General features: G+C 41.7%; 1 protein-coding gene across 1 annotated transcript in view; it reads right to left on the bottom strand.

Annotated features, from left to right (window-relative positions):
- Positions 1-1,350: 1,350 nt before the first annotated feature.
- Positions 1,351-23,542, bottom strand: part of LOC134060138 (NACHT, LRR and PYD domains-containing protein 3-like) — a 62,246-nt gene continuing 40,054 nt past the window's right edge. The window contains exons 11-12 of the mRNA XM_062516750.1: positions 23,373-23,542; positions 1,351-1,690 (exon numbers count right to left, since the gene is read on the bottom strand). The exon at positions 23,373-23,542 is cut by the window's right edge and continues 4 nt beyond it. Of these exons, the coding sequence (XP_062372734.1) occupies positions 1,504-1,690; positions 23,373-23,542 (357 nt within the window). The 3' untranslated portion in view covers positions 1,351-1,503. The remainder of the gene's footprint in view (positions 1,691-23,372) is intronic.

Raw genomic sequence — 23,542 nt, 5'->3', positions numbered from 1 at the left:
TCACACACACATACTGTACACACACATACACACACACACACACTTGAGGCTGGGAGAGAGGCTTCAGCAATGGGATTTAGATGGAACTCCCACAAGGCTCTGCTCTGGACTACACTACCCACAGTGCAATTCTTCACCGGCAACTCTGTGGATATGGAATTTGGCCTATGGCCCTGTAGGTGTGTGTGTGTGTGTGTGTGCAAAGATGGCCGACCTGTCAGAAGATCGGTGGCCACTGGAGCCCCTCCCCCCAGTGGTGATTGGAGCGACGTATGTGCCATGTCAATTCTGATTGGATGTTGACTGTGTTGACTTTGCTATTTTCATTAAAGCCTAGTCTATACAATACCTGAGTGTGTTTTTCTGTGATCTTTCTTTACACACACACACACACACACACACGCACACACACATTTTTGCTCCAGTAACAGACATGCTACACACACCTCATATCAGCCTTATGTCAGCGTTAGCACAGTTGTGCCTTCCATGTGTTCAGAATGGCTAATCTACTGGGAAGAATATCTCCTGAATCCATTCTTGGTCATCACATCAGCAGTCTCAAACACAATCACTTAAGGGTCCCCTACCATGAGAACTGCCCAGTCCCCCCCCCCGCCCAACCAACCTCTGTTGTCCATGTCTTTATGAACCTTGCTTTCTGCTAGGGCTGTTCGATTTTGTCCATAATAAGATCTCGATTTACGATTACGATTATTTTGTGAAATGACAAAAGGCAAGAAATTATATCAAATACGCAGTTTTTTATTAATTATTTTGCAAATAATTTCCCCATTGGGATTTAAGCCCAAATCTTGCTCTTATTTATTAAACAATGTTAATTATTAATCATTCATTTTTAATTATTGATATAAAAAAAAATATTGAATTTTTGCCACAAAATAACATAAGTACTGTATATACCCAAGTTAAAGTGAATGGATGGGCCATCCCCAAGCTGGGCTTGGTTCCTTAGTTCCAGTGAAAGGAACTCTGTTTCGCATTAGCCAAGAGATTTTGGAGAATTCCATGCTCCCAACTTTGTGGGAACAGTTTGGGGATGGCCCCTTCCTGTTCCAACATGACTGTGCACCAGTGCACAAAGCAAGATCCCTGTGTGTGTGTGTGTGTGTGTGTGTGTGTGTGTGTGTGTGTGTGAAGTTTATACTGCCGTTATAACTAACATATGCAGACATTATGTTACCCTAACATTGTCAGGTCTGGAGGCCATGAACACTGTTCAAGACCTACTAATTTGTTGTGAACGCTATACCAGGATTAAAGAGTCTACTAATGAAGAATACTGAATTGGTGAATACAGGCCTAAAAAATGATTAATAATGCTTAACACATATTCAAAACATCATTTATACAATATTACTTACAATTGTTGTATTTACATAAGTCACTTTAAAACATGATAGTTCACATATGAATGTTCTGCAACACTTATTCATGCACAGTGTAAAACACATGATTCAGGTGGAACACAACAGGATGGATTCATGAGAGTCCAGTTATTTGTAGATGTTTACAGTTTGGATGTTTCCTCAGTTCAGAGAGCAGCTGCCGTGTTGAGGGTCCAGGATGATTCAGCCCCAGATCGAGCACTCTGAGGGCTGATGGGTTTGATCTCAGTGCTGAAGCTAAAGTTCTGAAACCTTCATCTGTTATACTGCACCACCCCAGGCTGTAGGAGAAAGAAGGAAACACTTCATCAGATCAGCTGAAGGACACACAGACCATCAAAGAGGGAAGCAGTTATTACCTGTGTGTGTGTGTGTGTGTGTGTGTGTGTGTGTGTGTGTGTGTGTGTGTGTCTGTGTGTTTGATGGAGGGACTGAGAAAGGAAGTCGGTGGTGTGTGTGTGTGTGTGTGTGTTTTGTGTGAGAGAGTGAGTCAGTGATTTGTGTATGTGTGTACTAGTGAGTGAGTCAGTGGTGAGTCAGTGGTGTGTCTGTGTGTGTGTGTGTGTGTGTGTGTGTGCGTGTGTGTGTGTGTGCATATTGTGTGTGTTATGCTGTGAATACCACTATGTAAGTGGGTGGCTAAATGAGGGAGTGACTGAGTGAGTGAGTCAGTGGTGTGTGTGTGTGTGTGTGTGTGTGTGTGTGTTGTGTTTGTCTATAAGTGGGTGACTAAATGATAGATGGTTGTTGGGTGTTTGTGTGTGTGTGCGTTTGTCTGTGAGTGAGGGACTGTGTGTATGAGTGTGAGTCTGTGTGTGTGTGTGTGTGCCTATATGTATGTATGTAAGTGTGTGCACATGTACAGTAGGTGTTAGAATGTGAATGCCTCCCTCACGCTTTGCCTGATCCACGGCCCTGCGTGAAATGTATTACGACTGTATTACAACTTACTGCCACGAGGTGGCAGTACAGTCCGCTGTAACGCTTTAGCGCTTTAAGACTCCAGATTTTTTTCACTAAAAGTAATTCACGAAGCATTTTAAAGAGACCCTATGCAACTTTTTCAGTCATAAAATCGCTTAGAAATCGTTGTTTTGCTTGACTGACTAGTTTTATCGAAAACAGTCACATTTCCTCCCGCCCCTAGTGTCCCTCTCCGCTATTACAACCTTGCAACTTTCTGATAAACGATCGTTTGCTGTTTACATCTGGAAGTCAGAGACGCGAAAGGAACAAGAAGAACCACGCTTGCAATTTATATATTTATATATAGCCTATATATGTATAAATATACACGCTAAAGCTGTCGGGGAAGCTCTGCAGAGAAATATGCAAGCATAAAACGAGCGAAAACGAAAAACGAAACCGAAACCAGAGATGAAATCACCAATCCTGCATTATTCCTCTTTAAGCCTAAAAGTAGCTTCTAAGCCTAGGACAGCTTAAAATAATTCGAGAGGACTCCTAACTCACTAAGACCTATTCTTAAACCGCTTTTAGTGGCATTTCACGTCACGATGTAGTGAAATTAACTTGCGGTTACAGGAGCGATGCGAGGGAATAATTGTACATTACAACTGGGGTTGCAAGGGATGCAATAACGCCACCGACAATCAAAACCACCACTGCATGTAAACTGAATGTAACGTGTCATTGTAGGCCTAAATCAAATTAATTTGTTTCTGCTCTTTGGGCTACATGCTTTCATATAGATTCATTCAAAGCATTAGGGATGGGCATAATTAATCGACGATCGAGGATTGATCATTAAGAATTTCGTCGACAACATATATTTGTAATCGATTAAACTATTGTAGGTTGCGTTGCGTAGTGTGAGTCTTGAAACAATTAAATTAATTTCACTGCGCCGCAACAATTAAACATTTTACGCCATTCTCAGTTACCGGCGAGTTTCCGTTTTGATTTTTGAAGTAGGCTAATCATGAAGACGTCATGGTGAAGTGTGGTGTGGGGCCATTTAAATTTTTAAGGTGACTTAGTTCGCTGCAAACACTACAATGACGTGTATGGCAGTGTTGTGCATGAACGAGTTCAAAAGAACGTGTTCATTGAACACGCTCATTTTTCTGTGAACGCTGAACTGAACGCAACACATTTGTAAATAATGAATTTGAACGTGAATTCGCTCAGATTTTGGGAAATGAACGACGAACGTCACTGTTGATGTCCAATTAAACGTTACGGAATTTATTTTGTCCTGAGAAGTCGAGTGACCCTATCTGCTGGCAATTTAGAAACAGTATGTCGTTGTCACACTCACTGCCCACGGGCGCCACTCCTAAACTACAGCTTTGCACTACCTTACTACATTACCCATGATCACGTTACGCATGATGCATTGTACACAGAACCGCTGCTGAATGCAATCACGGAAAGATTCTGCACTTGTCAGTGATGATAGAGGGATGCATAACGTGTTCAAAGGGCCCTACAGTATGTCACTGAACAGTTCCATCGCAGCAGGTAATGCAGCAAGGCAGCCTCCTCCATACTCCCGGTGTAAAAACTAGCCTACACTCTTCTGCTGTCAGGCATGCACAGCTGACGCATTTATTATTAATTATTAATAAATGCGCGGCCGCATATATTAGGCATCGGTATCTGCCATAGACCTAAAAGAAATGTAGGCTATCAGCCCAGCGAAATAAAGCCCATTTACGGACATTCTCAATTAGATGAGAACAACAGGTGGCTGTAGCCTATATTCCGTCAGAAACAGATTTTTATTCAAATGAACTGAATTTGAACTAGTTCAAAATTAGAAATGGTGAACTATGAACGTGAACAGTTCACTTTGCACTTGTGTGAACTGAACTTTGAACTAGTTACTGAAGAGTGTGAACGTGCACAACACTGGTGTATGGTTATGGTTATGCTAGCAGACGCCTTTATCCAAACACGGCCATTAACTCAAACTATAGCCTATGTATGACTTGACTAAATATAGCGGTGCATCCTGTAATGTTATTTACCAAACTGGTAATGAATCTCACTACGAAGAAAAGAAGCAGCTGTTAGTGAAATTCTACCAGTCTGGTGATAGTAGGCTATGTCGTGACGGAATGTGATATGCTGGTCTCAATAAATGTAGGCTATAAGGGCAGCATATCTCAATGAACTTAGGCTACGTCCATTGTGTCATTTTCTCAGCTCGTTGAGCATCGCATGTCCTCCATGCTAAATTCGAGTTGATGCTCATGCTAGGTTGAAACTGAGCACAATCAAAACGGAAACTCGCATTTAACTGAGAATGGCGTCAAATATTGACTTCCTCCCATAAAGAGACATGCCTCCACTACGACAATTGGACGTCAATGTCGGAGTGCTGGTATGTCGGAATGAACGGCGGTAGCCAAGACTCACACTACGCAACAAACATGTTGTGGTTTTGTATTTTCATTGCATTTTAAATTTAATAAATAATTAATTTTAATATGAAAATATTAATGATTAATCGATAGTTGATCGTTAATTCTCCCGACGATCGACTAAGAAAATTTAACCGAATGCCCATCCCTACAAAGCATGTTGCAAAGATAGGCTACTGCTCCACTTCGTGTCAGCTACTGAGTGGCTCAATGGGTAGCGTTGCACACTGTGACGTGAGGATTCGAGGTTCGATTCTGACTTGCTCTTGCACGATGTAGTGAAATGTAGGAGAATTTGTCATCATCTGATTTGACATGGAGAGAAAATGCAAATGATGAATAGGCCTACTAAAGCCAATTTATGCCCATTTGTCTAATTCTCTGCACCTCACTGTCTAAGCATTCAGCATTCACTGTTCTGGGGTGCGTTTCTAGAAAGCCTCGAATGCTAACTTGCATCGCAACCTTGGGAGTTTGCTCCGTCGTTCTTGCATTTGGTGTTTCTCGAAAAAGTAGTTCAAACTGTCAATCGCAAACAAGGACTGGACACCTGTGGCGTAGGCCTACCTTGGGAGTTGCGGTTGGTGATGTCGTCAGTGTCAGGAGCGCTTAACCAAAAATCACTAAGTTGATGTTTTTCTCGTGACACATGATTGCGCTATACTGTAGGCTAATAAATCAAAAGATCGACTGACCTGTTGGGCTCATTCTTGCTACTTGTGTTACCTTGCGTTAATTTGCGTGTTGGTTTGCATTTTGGTAGGCTAGTATTATGGAATTTACAAATCCATCCTATATGCACACCGTTCGGTAGTGCAGTGGCTAGAGCAGGTGGCTTTTCATCGAATCGTCGTATAGGTTCTAATACCGTATGCATGAAAAAATGTATTTGTTGCTGACTACAGCGAAACGTGAAAGTAACCCTACTAAGTAATGCCGTGGAGCTATTATTTAAACTGATGTCGTGGTCCTGGCCACTCGATGTAAAGTAATTAAATATATTTAGGGTCTAACCTATTGTTATGTGTGGTATGCCTGCTCTTACTCAAAAGTGACAGGGAGAGGTGAGATGCGAACCATGGCCTCGCCGCAATGTACTGACGCGCAACAGCTGAACCACCGATTGTCCTAAATAGAAGCCGGTGCATTTTACCGATTTGGGAAAATAAAAGCTCTGGCTATTATTTTCAGTTTTACAGTAGGCAAGATGTTTGTGATGGGTCGGAAAACGGGACATTTTATTTTTTAATTGTTTCCCGCATTTAGAATCAAGAATAACATTCGTGAACCATTTTGTTCTGTTGCCAGCATAAAAACAAGCGTCGGCCTATCCGCAATTTTGAAATAGGTATGAATTGAGCCAAAAATGACAACACAAGTTGCGCTTCGGACATAGGCCTAATTATGCTTTTAAATGGAAGTTTGACACTGGCCTCGTGACCTCATGAAACCATTAGTGACAGCAAAACAAACCTAAACGAAACAACCAGATGCCTCTGCATACAATTTTGACAGTCCATAAACAAAAAGCAACATGAGCCTTTGGCAAAAAAAACCCACTGACGATGTGAACTTGCGCCTCATCGTGAGCATGCAGAATAAGAGACTGACACGCTACCAACACACTACCTAACAATTTCAAGCTTCTGAGATTACTTAGACACTTTATTCATAGGCAATGTTGCCATGTTAATTTGGGATCGAAGGCTTTCACAGAGATACACGTTTTTACGTGTAACGTTGCATTGCATTATCTTGATGGCTGCAGGCCTAAAGGGAGAGTTCAACTCTTCCAAAGACGAAATCAAGTGCCGAAAAAATTGCCTCGCTGTAGGCTATCTACTGAAATCGCCAAAGTTAGGCTACTGCATTGCCCACATTTTAATTATGTAGGCCTATGAAAAAGGGACTTGGTCCTGCATCTCGAAGCGCATGTGGTGGCTCTCTGATAACTTGTCCGCTTCGCATGCATAGTCGCATTCTGCGCGGCGTTGGTTCAAACCCAGGTGATGTCATTGTTTTTTTTCCGAGTAGGCTACATTTGTTTATTGTAATTTAAACCCTTCATTAATAACACACTTTAACGCAACCATTCAAAATTATAGTAGCCTACTCACTAGGCCTACCAAAGTGAGCTATCTCTCCCCAAATCAGTATGAGCTGCAGGCTGCACTCTCCCAAATCAACACGAACTTAGGGATGTGGAGCAATAACTGGTCTTCAACTGATCGCAGAAATAAGGTTAGTTTTTGTAAATTATATTATGGACACGTCAATACCATATATGTTCGCGCAGACTTCTGTATCGCGCAGAAGTAGGCTTGTGGTTTTATGATTGACTATTTGTCCTAACCCTGCTCACAAGTGCCACCTGGTGGTTGTTTGGGTCATTGCAGCTTCAAATCTATAAAATAAGTGTGATTCACACGAGGGGTCTCGTGAGGATCTCACGTGAAGCCAGCCAATTGAAACCAACACCTACTGTATGTCTGAGTACATGTGTTTGAATGTGTTTATACTATGTGTGTGTGTGTGTGTGTGTGTGTGTGAGTGCATGCCTAGCAGGTCCAGGATGATAGTGTGTGCACATCTTTGTGTGAGAGACTGTGTGTGTGTGTGTGTGTGTGTGTGTGTGTCCTGTTATAGAACGAGTGACTGTGTAACTGAGTAAGAGACAAAAAGACATAAAACACACTGTCAAATTCACTGATATCAACTCAGTATTTGGTCTTGTGATACTCTTGTGAATGGTCTTGTTGATTGTCCAAAAGGAAATGAAGATGGTGTGTTTGTGTGTGTGTGTGTGTCAGGGATGGAAATTAGCCACCCGCCAAATGCGTGAAGTTTTGCGCGCTGGTGGGTGAAATATGTCAACACACCCGCCACTGTGGCGGGTAAGCAACAACTTCTACTTCAAGTTGTTTATTTCATCAGAATATTAGCAGTCGCCACAGAGATAAGAACACACGCCTTGTATCAATATCCTCAACATCGATAGATAGCATGGACATGACGATCGCAACAAACAATCTGCAACGGAGCGCCTTAGAAGGTTGGCTCTCATCATTGCGTCGTCAGTAGCCATAAGAGCCTACAGTAGCCTACTCTTCCAGTTAAGGTGACAGCTAGATAGCCTACAACAATTGACTGTATACATTTACAACGAGGCTACCGGTTAATACGTTTAGGTAGGAAATTGGATATATAACAGATATACCAAACTCTGAGTCATACCAAACTCTAAGTTAAGCACCCAGCCAATTAAACAGGACCAAGGAAAAAGTGAACGGGACAACTCACAATCCATACCACGGTAACCTACCTAAATCATAGAAGTTAACATTGCTTATCTTTTCTATGACGCCAGAAATATGCTTCTTACCTTCTTAGTTTTTTGAACATTCATGTTATCTAATGAAAACATGTATCCTTGAACTATGCGTGATATTTTCCTAAAACTGAATGAAACCTACAGTGGGTACGGGTTGAGAATGCACCTTCTCCCGCGGGACTCCCGAAGAGATCCCGCAGGCCGTCAAGCCGATTTTTTTCGAGGCTAAGGCAATGTACCCAAACAACCACCAGGTGGCAGAAAGTTTCAACTGCATTTAATGATGAAGACCGCATATCCGTCAATAGTTGACTCCTTAATCTCATTTAATCATTAAAATGAAGGTGATGACTGGCGAAATTATTCAAACGACGCTTCAATGAACCATTGTTGAAATGAATGAAAATGGTTATAGAAATCGCCTACAGCCTAACGCCGACACAGCTGATTCTTTGATTGATTCTAAGCTGTTTTGATGTAGGGGATGGGTAAACTGGCGCGCTACAAACATTTAAATGTCAAACCATATTTATTTCTCTTTGTTGCCATGGTATTGGGGGAAACGCGGAGAAACGAGATGGTCAGTACTCGTATTTTTTCTTCGCGTTTCGTTATAAGAAATATATAAGTAATAGTTAAAGTCTTCTTCCGTATTGAACAGATAGCCTACGGGACGCTCTTTGTTCCGTAGGCTATTTTAAGGAACTACTCAATGCACACACACTGGGTAAACTGGCGCGCTACAAACATTTAAATGTCAAATCATATTTATTTCTCTTTGTCGCCATGGTATTGGGGGAAACGCGGAGAAACGAGATGGTCAGTCCTCGTATTTTTTCTTCGCGTTTCGTTATAAGAAATATATAAGTAATAGTTAAAGTCTTCTTCCGTATTGAACAGATAGCCTACGGGACGCTCTTTGTTCCGTAGGCTATTTTAAGGAACTCAATGCACACACACTGGGTAAACTGGCGCGCTACAAACATTTAAATGTCAAATCATATTTATTTCTCTTTGTCGCCATGGTATTGGGGGAAACGCGGAGAAACGAGATGGTCAGTCCTCGTATTTTTTCTTCGCGTTTCGTTATAAGAAATATATAAGTAATAGTTAAAGTCTTCTTCCGTATTGAACAGATCTACGGGACGCTCTTTGTTCCATAGGCTATTTTAAGGAACTACTCAATGCACACACACTGGGTAAACTGGCGCGCTAGAAAGTGCCATTATCATTGCCATATTCTCTTAAAACATAGGCTATATATTTGAAAACGAGTTGATTACAGGTTTCTAATGGTGTTTCTATAATATGATAAAAGCAGAGATTGAGATGTGTGTTTGGAACAGTTTTTCAAATCCCCCGGGGGGTATTTAGACTCCAGGGTGTTAAGCACTCATTCACAACTGTCCCATCGCTAAATGCTCTCTTGTGTTGCGTGATCACACAAGTATACCTGTCGTAGTGTGCTTTTAATTTGATAGGCCTAATTATTATCTCCGCCAAGGAGGTTGTTTTCATCGGGACTCAGTGTAAAAGGAACAGGTCAACCCCGCGATTAGGGGTGTGTGACTGATGACTTATTTGGCAAGGCTATTATTTGGCTTACTATGCATGGCTGTAGGCAGCTATGAGGCCACTGAGATCTGGACCTCATCGGTTTTGAGAGCTGGAAATACATGTGTTTGCCAAATATCGGTATATTGTTGTGCATGTTGCGTTCGCGAATCGGGGAAGTGAAAGCAGTCCTGTATAGACATTGCAAGTTTTCATGGTGATCATCAGCGCAGCTGTAGCTGATTGTGAAAGCCGATTGGAAATACATAAGTTTAGAGCGAACGTTTCAACTATGTTTGCCATGGTAGACAAAAACACTCAAATAAAACAATAGCCTAAAAAATAACTGTAGTGCGTAATGGACACGGCTCTATATCCTAAATCATTTTCGAGGTTGGCCATTTGGTAATATGACCTATCCTTACTGACAATATTTTTTGGGCACGAATGAATGGGTTTGCCCTTAGTTGAAATGGAGGCCGGGGAGAGTGCGCGGCAGCTATTGTTATGTATGGAGCTGGCTTAACAAAGTTTTGTGCGTTAGGCCTATATATAACGCACAAAACTTTGTTAAGCCAGCTCTCTCTCTATATATATATAGAGAGAGGGAGAGAGAGAGAGAGAGAGAGAGAGAGAGAGAGAGAGAGAGAGAGAGAGAGAGAGAGAGAGAGGGGGGGGGGGAGAGATTCATGCATGCTACATTATGTTTTTTTTCTCATTGGAATACAGCAGGACAGGATGCCTTTTATCTATCAAACGCAAAAGCTGAGATTGTTGGAAGGACTAGGCTACTCAACAAACTTGTTTTTCGTTTCTGGGAGATCTCGTTATCGTTTTGGATTGTCGGATTTTATACTTATTGTATATATAGGATGAACAAAGTCTATGGATTTGCTATATCAAATCCAGTAGCCTAATAATTAGGCTATGTGCCACGTCCGATTTCGCAAGTGGTGTAGTAGGCTACATTTAAAAATCGACAGCCGTCTGTGAGATCCATTTCATGAAGAGCAATTGTCTTGTGCGATCATTCCCCCTCCCCCACACTCGTCTAACCAGTTCACTACATTATAGCCTACCTATATGCGCCATTGAGGACGACACTTGAGCCCGACACTATGTCAATGTAAAAATGTGTGTGAGTGTGCGCTGAACCACAAATTAACATATTAACTTTTCTTTTCAGCAGACATCGCAAACATAAAAAGAATCTCAAAACAGAAAATCTTTCATGTCTTTTAATAAAACGATGCCTTTTGTCTTGATGGGTTCCGGAGAGGTTCTTCGATTAGGATTCCAACCCCGATCGCTGGCGTCCGATACATATGCTTCAACCACTTGCGCCACAGCTAGATTGTGATCTCCGACATGCTTTATTCGGCACATGGACTTGAAACGCCGATCAAAAGTTCTGACATGTTAAACTGACGTTAGTTATTAATTCACCACATGATAAAATGCTGTCATATAGCTTGACGCCCAGCAGCCTATGGTAGTCTATGCCTATCTCTGAATAAACATGAACATGCATACGATACATACGTTGCTTGAAACTTATTTTGCGGAGCTAGGCCTGCAGCTAGTTGATGGTTACAATGAATCACCCTCACTGCCCTATCGCATATCTGACCATCCATTGTTACAATGTTACAAAATGTGCAATCTTCTCCATGCATGTAGCCTACGGTTATAAGTAAAGTGACAAGCATAGGCATGTATTAAAGAGATTTCTGTTAAAAACATTTTATTTTCAGTCGTCAAAAGTGGTGGGGACAAAATCTGTGATAACAAGTGCTGGGTACCTGTAGGCTACCCAGCGTCGCCGGTTAAAATGAACATGCCTCCGTTTTAAAATAGCCTATACACATTTCTAAGTATTCCTAGCATGTAAGTGTTGCCAAAATGTCCATCTCGTCCATCTCTTTCATCTTCGCCTTGACATTGACAATAATAGCCTATTCACGGAAATGCGGTCTTGTAACCGTAATGAATTCATGAATTAATCTAAGGTTGCCTTTCGAGTATTTCAGGTTGAATTGAAGGCTATTTCCTTCTGATAGGCCTATAGGCGATTTTCTAAAACCATTTTCATTCATTTCAACAATGGTTTATTGAAACGTCGTTTGATTAATTTCGCCAGTCATCACTTTCATTTTAATGATTAAATGAGACGGATATGCGGAGCATTTCTCTCCCTCTCCATTGACCAAAACGTTGCTCTGCGAGCGTCATGTCTCTTTTCTCCGCTTGTCACCAGCGCGGTGTCCTCGGGTTTTTCCATGAGCCGAACCTTCATATTATTAGGGCGGTCTATGTTGCCCCCTTCCGGTTGCAGTTTTAATTACAAAGTCCCGAAGCATCGGGACTCCCGATGTGCGGGAAAGAAAGGAGCATTCTCAACCCGTACCATCTGTAATTATGTTCACGTACCTCTTAAAGTGACACACACTCAATTAGACCTACAGTAGGCGTTACTTGAGAATGGCCATTTCCCTCACGCATTGCGTGATTCACGCTTGGCGTGAAATGTATTACAGCTGTATTACAACTTACCGCCACAAGTTGGCAGTACAGTCCGCTGTAGCATTGCTGCGGTGTGATTGATATGTAGTCCAGTTCTACTCATTCAATAGGCGACCAGGAAGCAACCTCTAAGTGGCCCAGCCCACAGTTTAACTGAAATGTAAGCTAGAGAAAAAATATTTTGCGAGCTTTCGGAAATGCCAACAGAAATCCCTATTAGCCTAGTCACCTACAGACTGCAACACTACAACTATTTTATTGTTTTGTTTTTTTCGGGTGTTTATAAATTCAGCCCGGCACTCTGAAAATGTTCGCAAGGCTCTGCACTTCGAAAAAGACGAGCATGAACTAACAAACTATTTGTCATAGGCCTAGTTCAAAATTGCAATTAACACAAGCAGCAGATTGAAATAACACTTTATGTTTCATTCGAGAGTTTGACAAAGGTGAGGATGATAAGCACTATGCAAACAAGTTTTATTGAGTTAGACTGCGTCTCTATAATAGTTCCGTAATCTGACTTCCTCAATCCTCATGAATGTAATTCTGTAATTTCTCTTTGGATAGCTATCTATCTATCCAATGGCGTCAGTTTAGTTTTCAGGGGAGAAAAACGCTATTTTACAGCTTGGTTTGATAAGTGCTGGGGACATACATTTTATATGATCTTAACGATGTTGAGGACTTGTTGCGTTTCTGACTCTGCTGCGCCGTTGTCGCCAGAACCAGTTTTAAACGCACAGGCCTAGGCTATATTTAGGTTACTTCATCAGCTTCGTATTTAAATGGCTCATTCCGAGGAGAATGAAGGCTAGTTCGCTAGCTTCTATCATGTCCTCAGGACTCGGCTCGCACCCCCCCCCAAAAAAAACGAAACCAGAGCCAGAGAGATGCTGAAATCGCATAGGCCTACCGGTCTGTGTCCCAAGTAGTTCATTCTAACTCCACGAAAATTACCACCGCTGGTCAATTTGCTTTGGTTTGTGGAGTAGCCTAATCCATATGGATTGGTGAAAATGTAGGCTTTAGACTTACTTTCTCGGGGGGCAGAGACATTTTTCAAGGTGGTCTAGTCCCTCATGAAATACAGTAGCCAAAGCATAAATCTTTTCATCGTAGTTCCGTGGGCTATTCGAAATTGCGCTCTGATCAGCGGAGGACGGGAGCAGTGAATCTAACTTGTTTATCGAAGAACAGTAGCCTACCATGCCTTACCATTATCTTTGATATTTCATTGCATGGTTTTGAATATTTTAACAGTTGCCAAAAATATAAGGGATTCAGTCAGTCGAGTTTATTTGATATTCGCGGCATACACTTGAAACGCACGATCAAAACTTCTGACATGCATACTGACGACTGTCCCTTATTGACAGTCAGCTGGGCCACATGATAAAATGCAGTCTAGCTTGACGTACAGTAGCCAACGGTAGGCCTATGCCTATCTCTGAATCAACATGAACACGAGTATTTAAGTTGCTAGAACTTTATTTTGCGTAGCTATAGGTCTAGTCAATGGTGAAAATGAATCACCACTCACTGTCCTATCGTCAAGCGTAGCCATGTATGAATTTTATTTTCAGTTGTCAAAAGTGGTGGGGACAAAATCTGTGATAACAAAAAGTGTTAAAATGACGCCTATCTATCTATCTATCTATCTATCTATCTATCTATCTATCTATCTATCGTTCGGTTTCACTTGCGCAAAAAGACGAGCATGAACTTTGCGAGGTTATCCGGTTCCTCAAATTGGTGAGGGTTCTGTTACATCTGCGATCAAGTGATTTGAAACGTAGAAAATATTGTAACTATTAGTCTAGTCTAGTCTTTGACTTTTGAGTCGTTTTCCAAGCATCTATGCCGTGCCGACGATGGCTATCACAAAGCGATTTCTAATAGGGCTTCGAAATGGGCAGCAGCATGAAGTGTTGGAAGCTAACTGTACCATCCCCCCTCTGTGAGCTGGCCTCTGTGCCTTAGAACACGAATTAAAAAATCCCCCACCCCCCAAGAGCAGTTTCACACATCATTAGCAATAGCAATCTTTTGTGTAGGCTATGTTGAGTGTGCGTCTGCAACAGTGAGCCTACTCCTTTTCGGCTTTCGGAAACAGCAGCATCATTTTCGCCGGGGACCGGGTAGTAGGGGTGTCAACAATAATCGATTCGGCGATGCATCGCAATGCGGGGCATGCACGATTCAGCATCGATGCGGCAACGTGCCATAATCGATTATGTCACTATTTATTTTCTGGCCTCGAGTACAGTAAAGTTGACGTTTCCATTCATTCCGGTGGCATTTCCAGAGCAATGTTGCAATGACATGCGCCGCCTGTACAGTGTTTCCCCACACATAGACTAATTTGTGGCAGTGCACCACAGATTCAACACAGCCGCCACATATGCGTTCTGTTATTCATTATGTTTTTAAATAAATTTAAAACACGCATCGTATTCGTAAAGCTGCATTTCTTTCCCCTACTCCCCCTTCCTCTCTTGCTCACACACACAGCCACAGCCCCCCTCTCCGTGCACAACACGTTTGTCTCCATGAACGATTTCCATTGTAGACTATGCGTGCAACTTTACCGAACAGTATAAGTAAAGCCCCTCTCCGCACTTTTTTGGTAAACAAGCCTAGGTTACTCATAGCGCTTTAATGTAGTCAGATCTTTCCATAACACTTGTTGCAACGCTAATAAGACTAGCCTAAGCTAGGCCTACATAATGTCAACATTATTTTTTATTTAGGCCTACAGGTCAATAAGAAAACCTAACAAATGTGTTGTTGTTTGTGTAACCCAGACATCAGCAACTTTCATTTTATACGACCAATCACATCTCGTGGCAGCTCCCTCACGGCTGCAACTTGTGCACTCGCTTGTGATTTTTAGCGGTATGTTCATCAGGTCACAGAGCTGCCTGAGCCTCTACGTCAACAATGAATGAGAAATTATTATCGCGCAAGTAGGCTATGCTACACACAATTCCCCCCTAAACATACAGGCAATGAGAAGCCTTGAATTAATTGTTTTTAATCCCCTAAACATACAGGCAATGAGAAGCCTTGAATTAATAGTTTCTTAAAGGGATAGTTCGGGTTTTAAGACACGAAGTTATATGGGTTCCCTGTCAGCAACGTTGTGCATCAGCACTGACTTACCCCCCGACAGCGTCCTGTGAGCCGAGATCCAGCCGGTTTTTGATCGTTTTTGATGCCGGACTATTTTCTTCAGCAAGTTTCTGGGGTCACGAAAGTAAAGTGTTTTTCTTCTCAAAACCATATGCGTTCAACAGAGTGATATATTTGCACCACAAAAACGTTGTCCAGCTGTCAGTAGCGCGCAGTGATAGGAATCGCGGAAAATAAGTAAGTGATAACGAGGTTTGAATTTTTCCTGGACAACGTTTTTGTGGTGCAAATATATCACTCTTTTGAACGCATATGGTTTTGAGAAGAAAAACACTTTACTTTCGTGACCCCAGAAACTTGCCGGACTACTTTCTTCAGCATCAAAAACCGGCTGGATCTCGGCTCACAGGACGCTGTTGCGGGGTAAGTCAGTGCTGATGCACAACGTTGCTGACGGGGAACCCATATAACTTCCTGTCTTAAAACCCGAACTATCCCTTTAATGTATCAGACAATTTTTCGGGACAATTAGGGCAGGATTAGGGATCGGGACAACTGCTTGTATTTCATGACTGTCCCGATTTTTTTGGTCACCCTAAGGAAACTGAACAGTCCAACCAGTAGACTGTGGTAAGCTAGCCAACTATGCTACTGTTTACAATATTATTTTAAGACTTTAAGCAGACAGCTGAATTAAAGAGGTGTAGTTGTAATATGAACATAGGCTAAAATATGCATAACGTGAGCTGTCATGAATATCAGAATTTCAGTATTTTCTCTTTATATCAGGATATGGGTTAATATAATACTCCAAAGTTTAAAATGTTATTTCATACAATTGCAAGGTCCACCGTCCCCCCCACATAATAGCCAATACAATCTTTAGTTCAATATGACTGCTTGAATTGCCTGTCTGATGACAAATTTGCCTTGTTGTGTGCAGTAGAATTTTGATGCATTGCAATGCATCGCAATGCATCGTAGAATCGAATTGAATCGAATCGTTACCTGGTGAATCGTAATCGAATCGAATCGTGAGGGCAGTGCCAATGCACACCCCTACCGGGTAGCCTACATGTCTCCACCACTTTTTACGACAAACGATTTTGTCCCCACCACTTTTTAAATGTTTATCAATTCATCAAAAAAGTTGGTGCCCACCAGTGATGCGCGGGTACGTGTCTGAACGGCCCTCCCCGCCCCGCCGTTTACAACTAACTCGACCGCAACTCGGACCGCAAAAAATAATTATTGAAATACTGTACCCAACCCGCTAATTGTAAAAATGTGTCCAACTTAGTCGTAGCGTCATTGAGCTACGCAAAACTGGTATCTCATGCATGTAAACAATATAGGCCTAATTATATATAGCCTATTGCTCAGAATTTGGGAAACATGCATTTAGTCTAAGCCTACCTTTTTTTGTTCTGTGTCAGCATTCATCCAAAAATTAGGCTATTTGACTCAACATTGAACTGAACATAATTAGCCTAAGGATTTTCCTATACAAATTCTGTTTCAGCCGTTCCTCACATGAATGCGTTGAGGCTCCCGAGCATGAAATGCAGGCATAGAATATTACAGTATTACTTTTAAGAAACTCTTTATTAACGTCTTCATCAATGGACCAAAACAAAAATCAAAACCAAAACCCATAGAGCCCGACTGAGTGCGTCATTGCTCCTTGATTATAAATTGCAACGAGATGAAACCTTTATTGCACGAAAGCGCAGACGTGGGGCTTTCCAACGAGCCACTTTATAAGTTGCGCAAGGACGCACATTGCATGCTCATATACCTATAAGGCTATATGCCTTGATGACATTAAATTAAGTAGGCCTATTTCCTGATTGGGGACACTTTTAGTTTATTTTTCTTTCAGTCCATGGTTCCACCATTCAATCTTGCTGCAAATTATCAGACTTGAGAAGCACGCATCGCATCGGCAACTTCGCTGCTCAGTAGCCGAATTTTCTGTCGAGGACTGAGGATGCCAGCAGCTGGAGAAAAAAGTTGCAGATCATAGACAAAGAAAGCATATGCTCTGAGAACAGAACACAACTGCATGTCAAGTGTAGCCGAGGGTCTGTCTACGCAGAAACAACAAGTGCATACATGTTCGTGACAAAATATGGGGAATAGAATCGCGTTTCAGTGGGAATGCTGCAAATTATGTTTTCCTCTTCTAAAGACAATTATGTAGCCTATGATATAAATGACAAAAAATTAACGGCATATTTTTTTTTACCGACCCGACCAAACATGACCCGAATATCATTAAAAATATGTTTACTTGACCCATAACCGCGGGTGACCATGTTATGTGCAAATCTAACAACTGAGATGCATCCCCTATAATCATTATATAGATCAAAAAAGACAAGTACTGTAGAACACACAAACAACCATAGGATTCATGAGGTCATATCCTTTTGAAATAAATTAAGTCACCGTTAATGCTACGGGGCAAACATGTGTTTCTTAGTGTCTTGAAACTTTCTTCTGTGAACTGCAAGTCCGATCAAACTTCATTCAAAGGCAGTCCATAATTCAAATGAAATTGTTTTCTAACGAAAAAGTCCTACCTTTTAGAATAGGCCCAAATAATAGAATATTTAAGTAGACAAGATATGTGTGGTGCCAGTGCGTCGGCAAAATGGGACATTTTATTTTTAATTGTTTCCCGCCTGATCAAAACCGTTCAGGAATTATTTATGCAAAAGTGAAACGTTCATAATTCATTCTCCCTCCTTCGCTTTCGGTTCGGAATGAAACAGCAGAGAGCATAAACCATATAGTTTCTCCTGTAGGCCTATTTTAGGCTATTTGACAAATATGACAAACAGCCAGCTTACATTTCAAATAAACATATAGCCTAATGTAGGCCTATACATAGGCAAGAGGTTTGTGGTGCGTCGGAAAATGGGACATTTTATTTTTAATTGTTTCCCGCATTTAGAATCAAGAATAACATTCGTGAACCATTTTGTTTTGTTGCCAGCATAAAAACAAGCGTACCATCGGCCTATCCGCACATTTGAAATAAAATGTATGAATTGACCCAAAAACGAGAACACAAGTTGCGCTTTGGACATAGGCTTATGCTTTTAGTGGAAACTGGCCTCGTGACCTCATGAAACCATTAGTGACAGCAAAACAAACCTAAACGAAACAGCCAGATGCCTCTTCATACAATAGGCCAACAGAAGACACCTTCATAAACAATAACACGTTTTATCGTGAGACTAGGCTGTTAAAAGCAGAAAAGATGTTCAGCTTGCTTCGGGATTTAATTCACTTTTGGATTGTTTGGCTAGTGGCTAGTGGCACCCTACCCAGCCTGGAGTTACTCCACAACACCAGGACACTCATGTACAAAGACTTGCGTACGCGAAAATCTGGAAAGAAGCGTACGCACAAAAAAAATCAGATGTATGAAACCATGCGTACGCAGCAATCCACGCAGCTTTCCTTTGAACATCCCAATTTACGTGAAATTAAACGCACATGCACGAGCGTTATACTCCACCCTCTCTCCTCCCTCAATCACACTCATTTTAATATGCAAACTAGAAGGCCACTCGAAAACTCAGACCTCCGCGAAGGCAAAATGGCTTATCCCACAATATTAATAAGAGTTAAAACGCATTTGTAGATCCATCCGTTCTCGAACCTGCTACAAAATGTAATACAATTTAAATAATCAAATCAAATGAAGAAGTGCTCTTATCAGACAAAATGGTAAAGATACAGTAGCCTACAGTGGGTCTTTATCATCTGTAATTAATATCGAAACAAAAAAACGGTAGTGGCAGAGCGTGGCAGTGGCTACAAGGGTCAGAGACCGTGGCAGATTCAGTGGTCAGTCTGCAAGTGACAAGGTTCACATAACGCGGTTTGGTGGGCATTTCAAGCATTACAAAATAACTGCATTAATCACTCGTAGTGCATTAATCACTCCATAGTAGAAGTTTATCCAGGCTTTGCCATGACGATTTCTGGATCATATTCATATTTTGCACAAATGTGACAACAATAATGTGAATGCTTACTCGAGGAAAGTCAAAGTAGCCTATGCAGTCAGTCAGGGAAATTGCTTCAATTCACGCGTATCATCTTGTCCCATTTGTATTTAGTTTTACTGAAAACTATCGGAAATATGTGAAAACACCCGGAAAATGTTTAAGGCATGGACATATTCGTGAAGCCGACCCCATTCATCGCAGATTTCGAGGAAGGAAAGCTCTTCGAAATCTGAAATGTTTGATAAGCCAGTGAACAATCATGGAACTAAATATAGGCACTATATTTATACGTTTCACATTAGGCTACCTAATTCTTGATATCCTCTGATAAGACTACAGTTTTAATTGCAGATATAGGCTGTTGCATATAGTTTGGTAGTATTAACGCACATTGCATGCCCATTTATCTAGAAACATATGCCGACTTCGAAGTGCTATTTTAAATAGCCCACATTTCACAATATGCTGTGCAAATAAAGGCCTTGATTCGTGATCAACTAATGTTGTTGCGCTGCATTGCCTCTACGTGTCGCCAACTGACGATACACACTGGAAATGTGCGTACGCCAGGCATGAAGCTTGCGTGGAGGACCGCACATTCTCACGTTCAAGTCAGTCTTTGTACATCCGGACGTGAGCGTGAGAGTTAGCGTACGCAGCATTTTTGTGCGTACGCAAGCTTTGTACATGAGGCCCCAGGGCATTGAAGAGGGCAAGAAAGATCATGGAGGACCCTTTACATCCAGGCTCCGCCCTCTTCCAAATGCTCCCCTCTGGAAGAAGGCTACGGCTCCCGAGAGCAGTGAAGTCCAGGCATCGCCTGAGCTTCTTCCCTACAGCTGCCAGGCTTTTCAATCACAGTTCGAACTCTCTCTAGGACTGAATGCACTGACGCACTGTTTGCACCTTTACTGTTGTCCACTGCACTTTACTTAACTGCTCTCTGCCTGCATATCATCAGCACTTTCAACATTAAAGGTGCACTATGAGATCCTACTTGATCTTAGCGAGATTTCATTTGTATCTCAAATCGTATGTTTCTCCCCTTGATCAGCTTGCTGTCTGTCCACTGAATACGATGTGAAAAAACCCGATATCAAAAGACAACACAGGGGCTGTGATCCTCAAAACAAACGTTAACAACAATAGGGGCACAGGATGTGCACCAAAACAATAACAAACCAAAGATTCTAGAACAGAGCCAGATTGATCAGTTATTACGTCAAAAGAATGAAGCTCTGAGTTCGACGCCAGGCGCCAGGCGCGCCACTGTGGTAAGCACAGCGCAACATTTCAGACACAGTTCAATCATAACACCTAAACAGCTGTTTTTGCCGTTGTCAGCTGTTTTTTTTTGTTTCCACGGTAATGAACTGCAAGATCTGGCCGTGTGAAAGGCACAATTTATTATTTTTCAACTTTTCCAGATAATGTAGGCCTATAAATGCGCTGGTGAATAGATCACATCAATTCCCATTGGGAGATTCTGTTAAGCTAGCTAGCAGGCAAACTAACTTAGCTACGTTATATTATCATCTTTTTTTCTTATTTTCTATCCGTAGGCTAAGTTAACCTTTGTTTACGGCCACTGGCGCATTACCAATCACTATAATGTAGGCTAAGTCAAGTAACATGGTACGACAACCACTATATGCCTACTTTTCAAACGGGAGTCCAGAACAGGACCGAACAGGTGTTGTGAGTAATGAAGAAGCAGTGATCATAATCATAATCGTAAAACACGCCGCATATGCTGCCTCCAGTGAAAGCTTGTTGTGCAGTCTGTGAAGGCACAAAAAAACACAAGCTTGATGCCTGTAGCGGTCGTTTGCAAGAGGCCTATATGCCATAGCTTAATTTAAGAACGATCCGATTGCATCATATTGTAGCCTATCTTTCGTTGTCGCCTGACTTGAGAGAATAGGTTCATTGTAGCCCATATCCTCTTATTTCTCTCAACTGCAACATTGACAGACAGCCTAGCCTACTAACCACGACAGCCAAGTGTATCCTTATAGTTAACTTGGTCTTACGGTATCCGTCTTTTTCATAACTGGCTGCTGTGCTGTGTCGTTCATAGACAGTAGGCTAAAGATGTCGCTCATCGCTCCCTTTCATTATCTCTAGGCCTAGGCTACTGTGCGCAAAGTGTCGAGGCCACATACAGTCGAGTCGGGACATAAAATAGTTTGACGAAGTTTAAGGCATGTTTAGTATGGCAGCGCCATAGACTGACTGTTTATTTAAGGATTTCCAATGTTGTGGAAGGAAATTCGTTGGGATCCTCCTCGTCATATTTTAACAAATAAAGCTAATTTCCCTCACTAGACCTAGGCCACTGGTATTTATGGGGGATTAAGAGGGGGGAAATCGTTTAACAGAGACCTCACACCCCCCAAAAAATGTCTGCCCGTGACATGAATGAATGCATCATTTCCAGGTGCCACTGTAATCGCTAACTGTAAATGGATTAATCTAACACAACTCCAATTTTCAGTTTGCATGGAAATCATTGGTATGTTTGCCTAGGGCTGCCTGTGGCCTGGCTTTTCCACTCGTTTTATACCAGCTAGCAGTGTTTTAAAAAGCTTGACTACTTAGACTTCATGGAAAATGAAATGTTTGCGCAGAACGTGTTTCGATAATCTATCCTACAGCCGAAGGTTACGTGAGTGAGTGTATCTCGTTGTTATCCAAATGAACGGTCTTAAAGTTAGCAAGTTACAGAGGCTGGCTATAACTCAGCTGACAGTCAGTCCGACAGAAGGGGGAAGCATAGAACGCTGATGTCGGATTTGCAACAATGTATTCTGACTCCACAAGGAACATTCTAAAATCCTGCGCACCTTGCGTTTGTTTTGTTTTGGTGTTTATGGAACGTCAACAGAAGTGACGTCAAAAAGGATCTCATAGTGCACCTTTAATACCTCAGCTTCTATTGTCATTATTGTCATGTCTATGTCTATTGTATGTCTGTTGCTGTCAACCATATTCATACGTGAATTGGCTGTAAAACATTCCTATTGTGTATCTTCACTATATGGCAATACATTTAACCTTGACCTTGACCTTGGTAAATGCCGACATTCCTAACCCTGCTCACAAGTGCCACCTGGTGGTTGTTTGGGTCATTGCAGCTTCACTTGGGAAAAATAAATAAAATACACGTGATTCACGCGTGAGGTCTCACGAGAATCTCACGTGAAAGCGGCCAATGTCAACCAACGCCCACTGTACACACCACCCCTATAATACTGTATCATTAAAGACAAGTGTAATCAATATGACGTATTCAAATTACTGAATATTTTGAGTAATTATGCAGATCCTAAAATGCTATAAATTGTTAACAAAATATAAAGTGTATGAATTCAAATATGAAATAGCAACAAGACAAGCCATTTTCTGTGTGTGTGGAGGGTTGAGCAGAGACTAGGATTGCCACTGCTCTGAATGATCTGTAGCCTATCCCGCTTAAGGCAATAAGGTTTTGCCTATATTTTTGTAATGTAATAGACACAGTCACACTTTTTAAAAACTATTTCAGCTTGTGTAGGCCTATCAGTGCTTTCTTAAGATATTGAACACAATACCGCGATAAAACCAAAAACCGTGATCATTTTGGTCACTATAACCGTGGGGTTAAATGTTCATACCGTTACATCCCTACTTGGCAGTATAATGTATGGAACGGTTGAATATCTATTGGCTGGTAAAAATGTTGAGTGGCTGGTAGATTTTAAAATCTACCTGCCACAGTGGCAGGTGGACTAAAAAGTTAATTTCCATCCCTGGTGTGTGTGTGTGTGTGTGTGTGTGTGTGTGTGTGTGTGTGTGTGTGTTTGTCGTGTTATAGTGTGAGTGGTTGTCTAAGTGAGTGGTGAGTGAGAGAGTGACTGACTGACTCAGTGGTGTCTGTGTGTGTGTGTGTGTTTGAGTGAGAAAAAGAGATAAAACACACTGTCAAATTCACTGATAGCAACTCAGTATTTGGTCTTGTGATACTCACTGTAGTTTCTCCAGTTTACAGTTGGGATCCTCCAGAAGAGAAGAAAGATGCTTCACTCCTGAGTCTCCTGCTTTATTCCCACCCAGCTGCAGCACTCTCATGTGTGAGGGGTTTGATCTCAGTGCTGATGCAAGAGCTCTGAAGCCTTCCTCTCCAATACTGCAGTTATT

Source organism: Sardina pilchardus, chromosome 16, assembly GCF_963854185.1.
Source record: "Sardina pilchardus chromosome 16, fSarPil1.1, whole genome shotgun sequence".
Lineage (NCBI taxonomy): Eukaryota > Metazoa > Chordata > Actinopteri > Clupeiformes > Clupeidae > Sardina > Sardina pilchardus.
The sequence above is the reverse complement of the archived record's forward strand: the minus strand, read 5'-3'. Positions and strand labels throughout refer to the sequence as shown.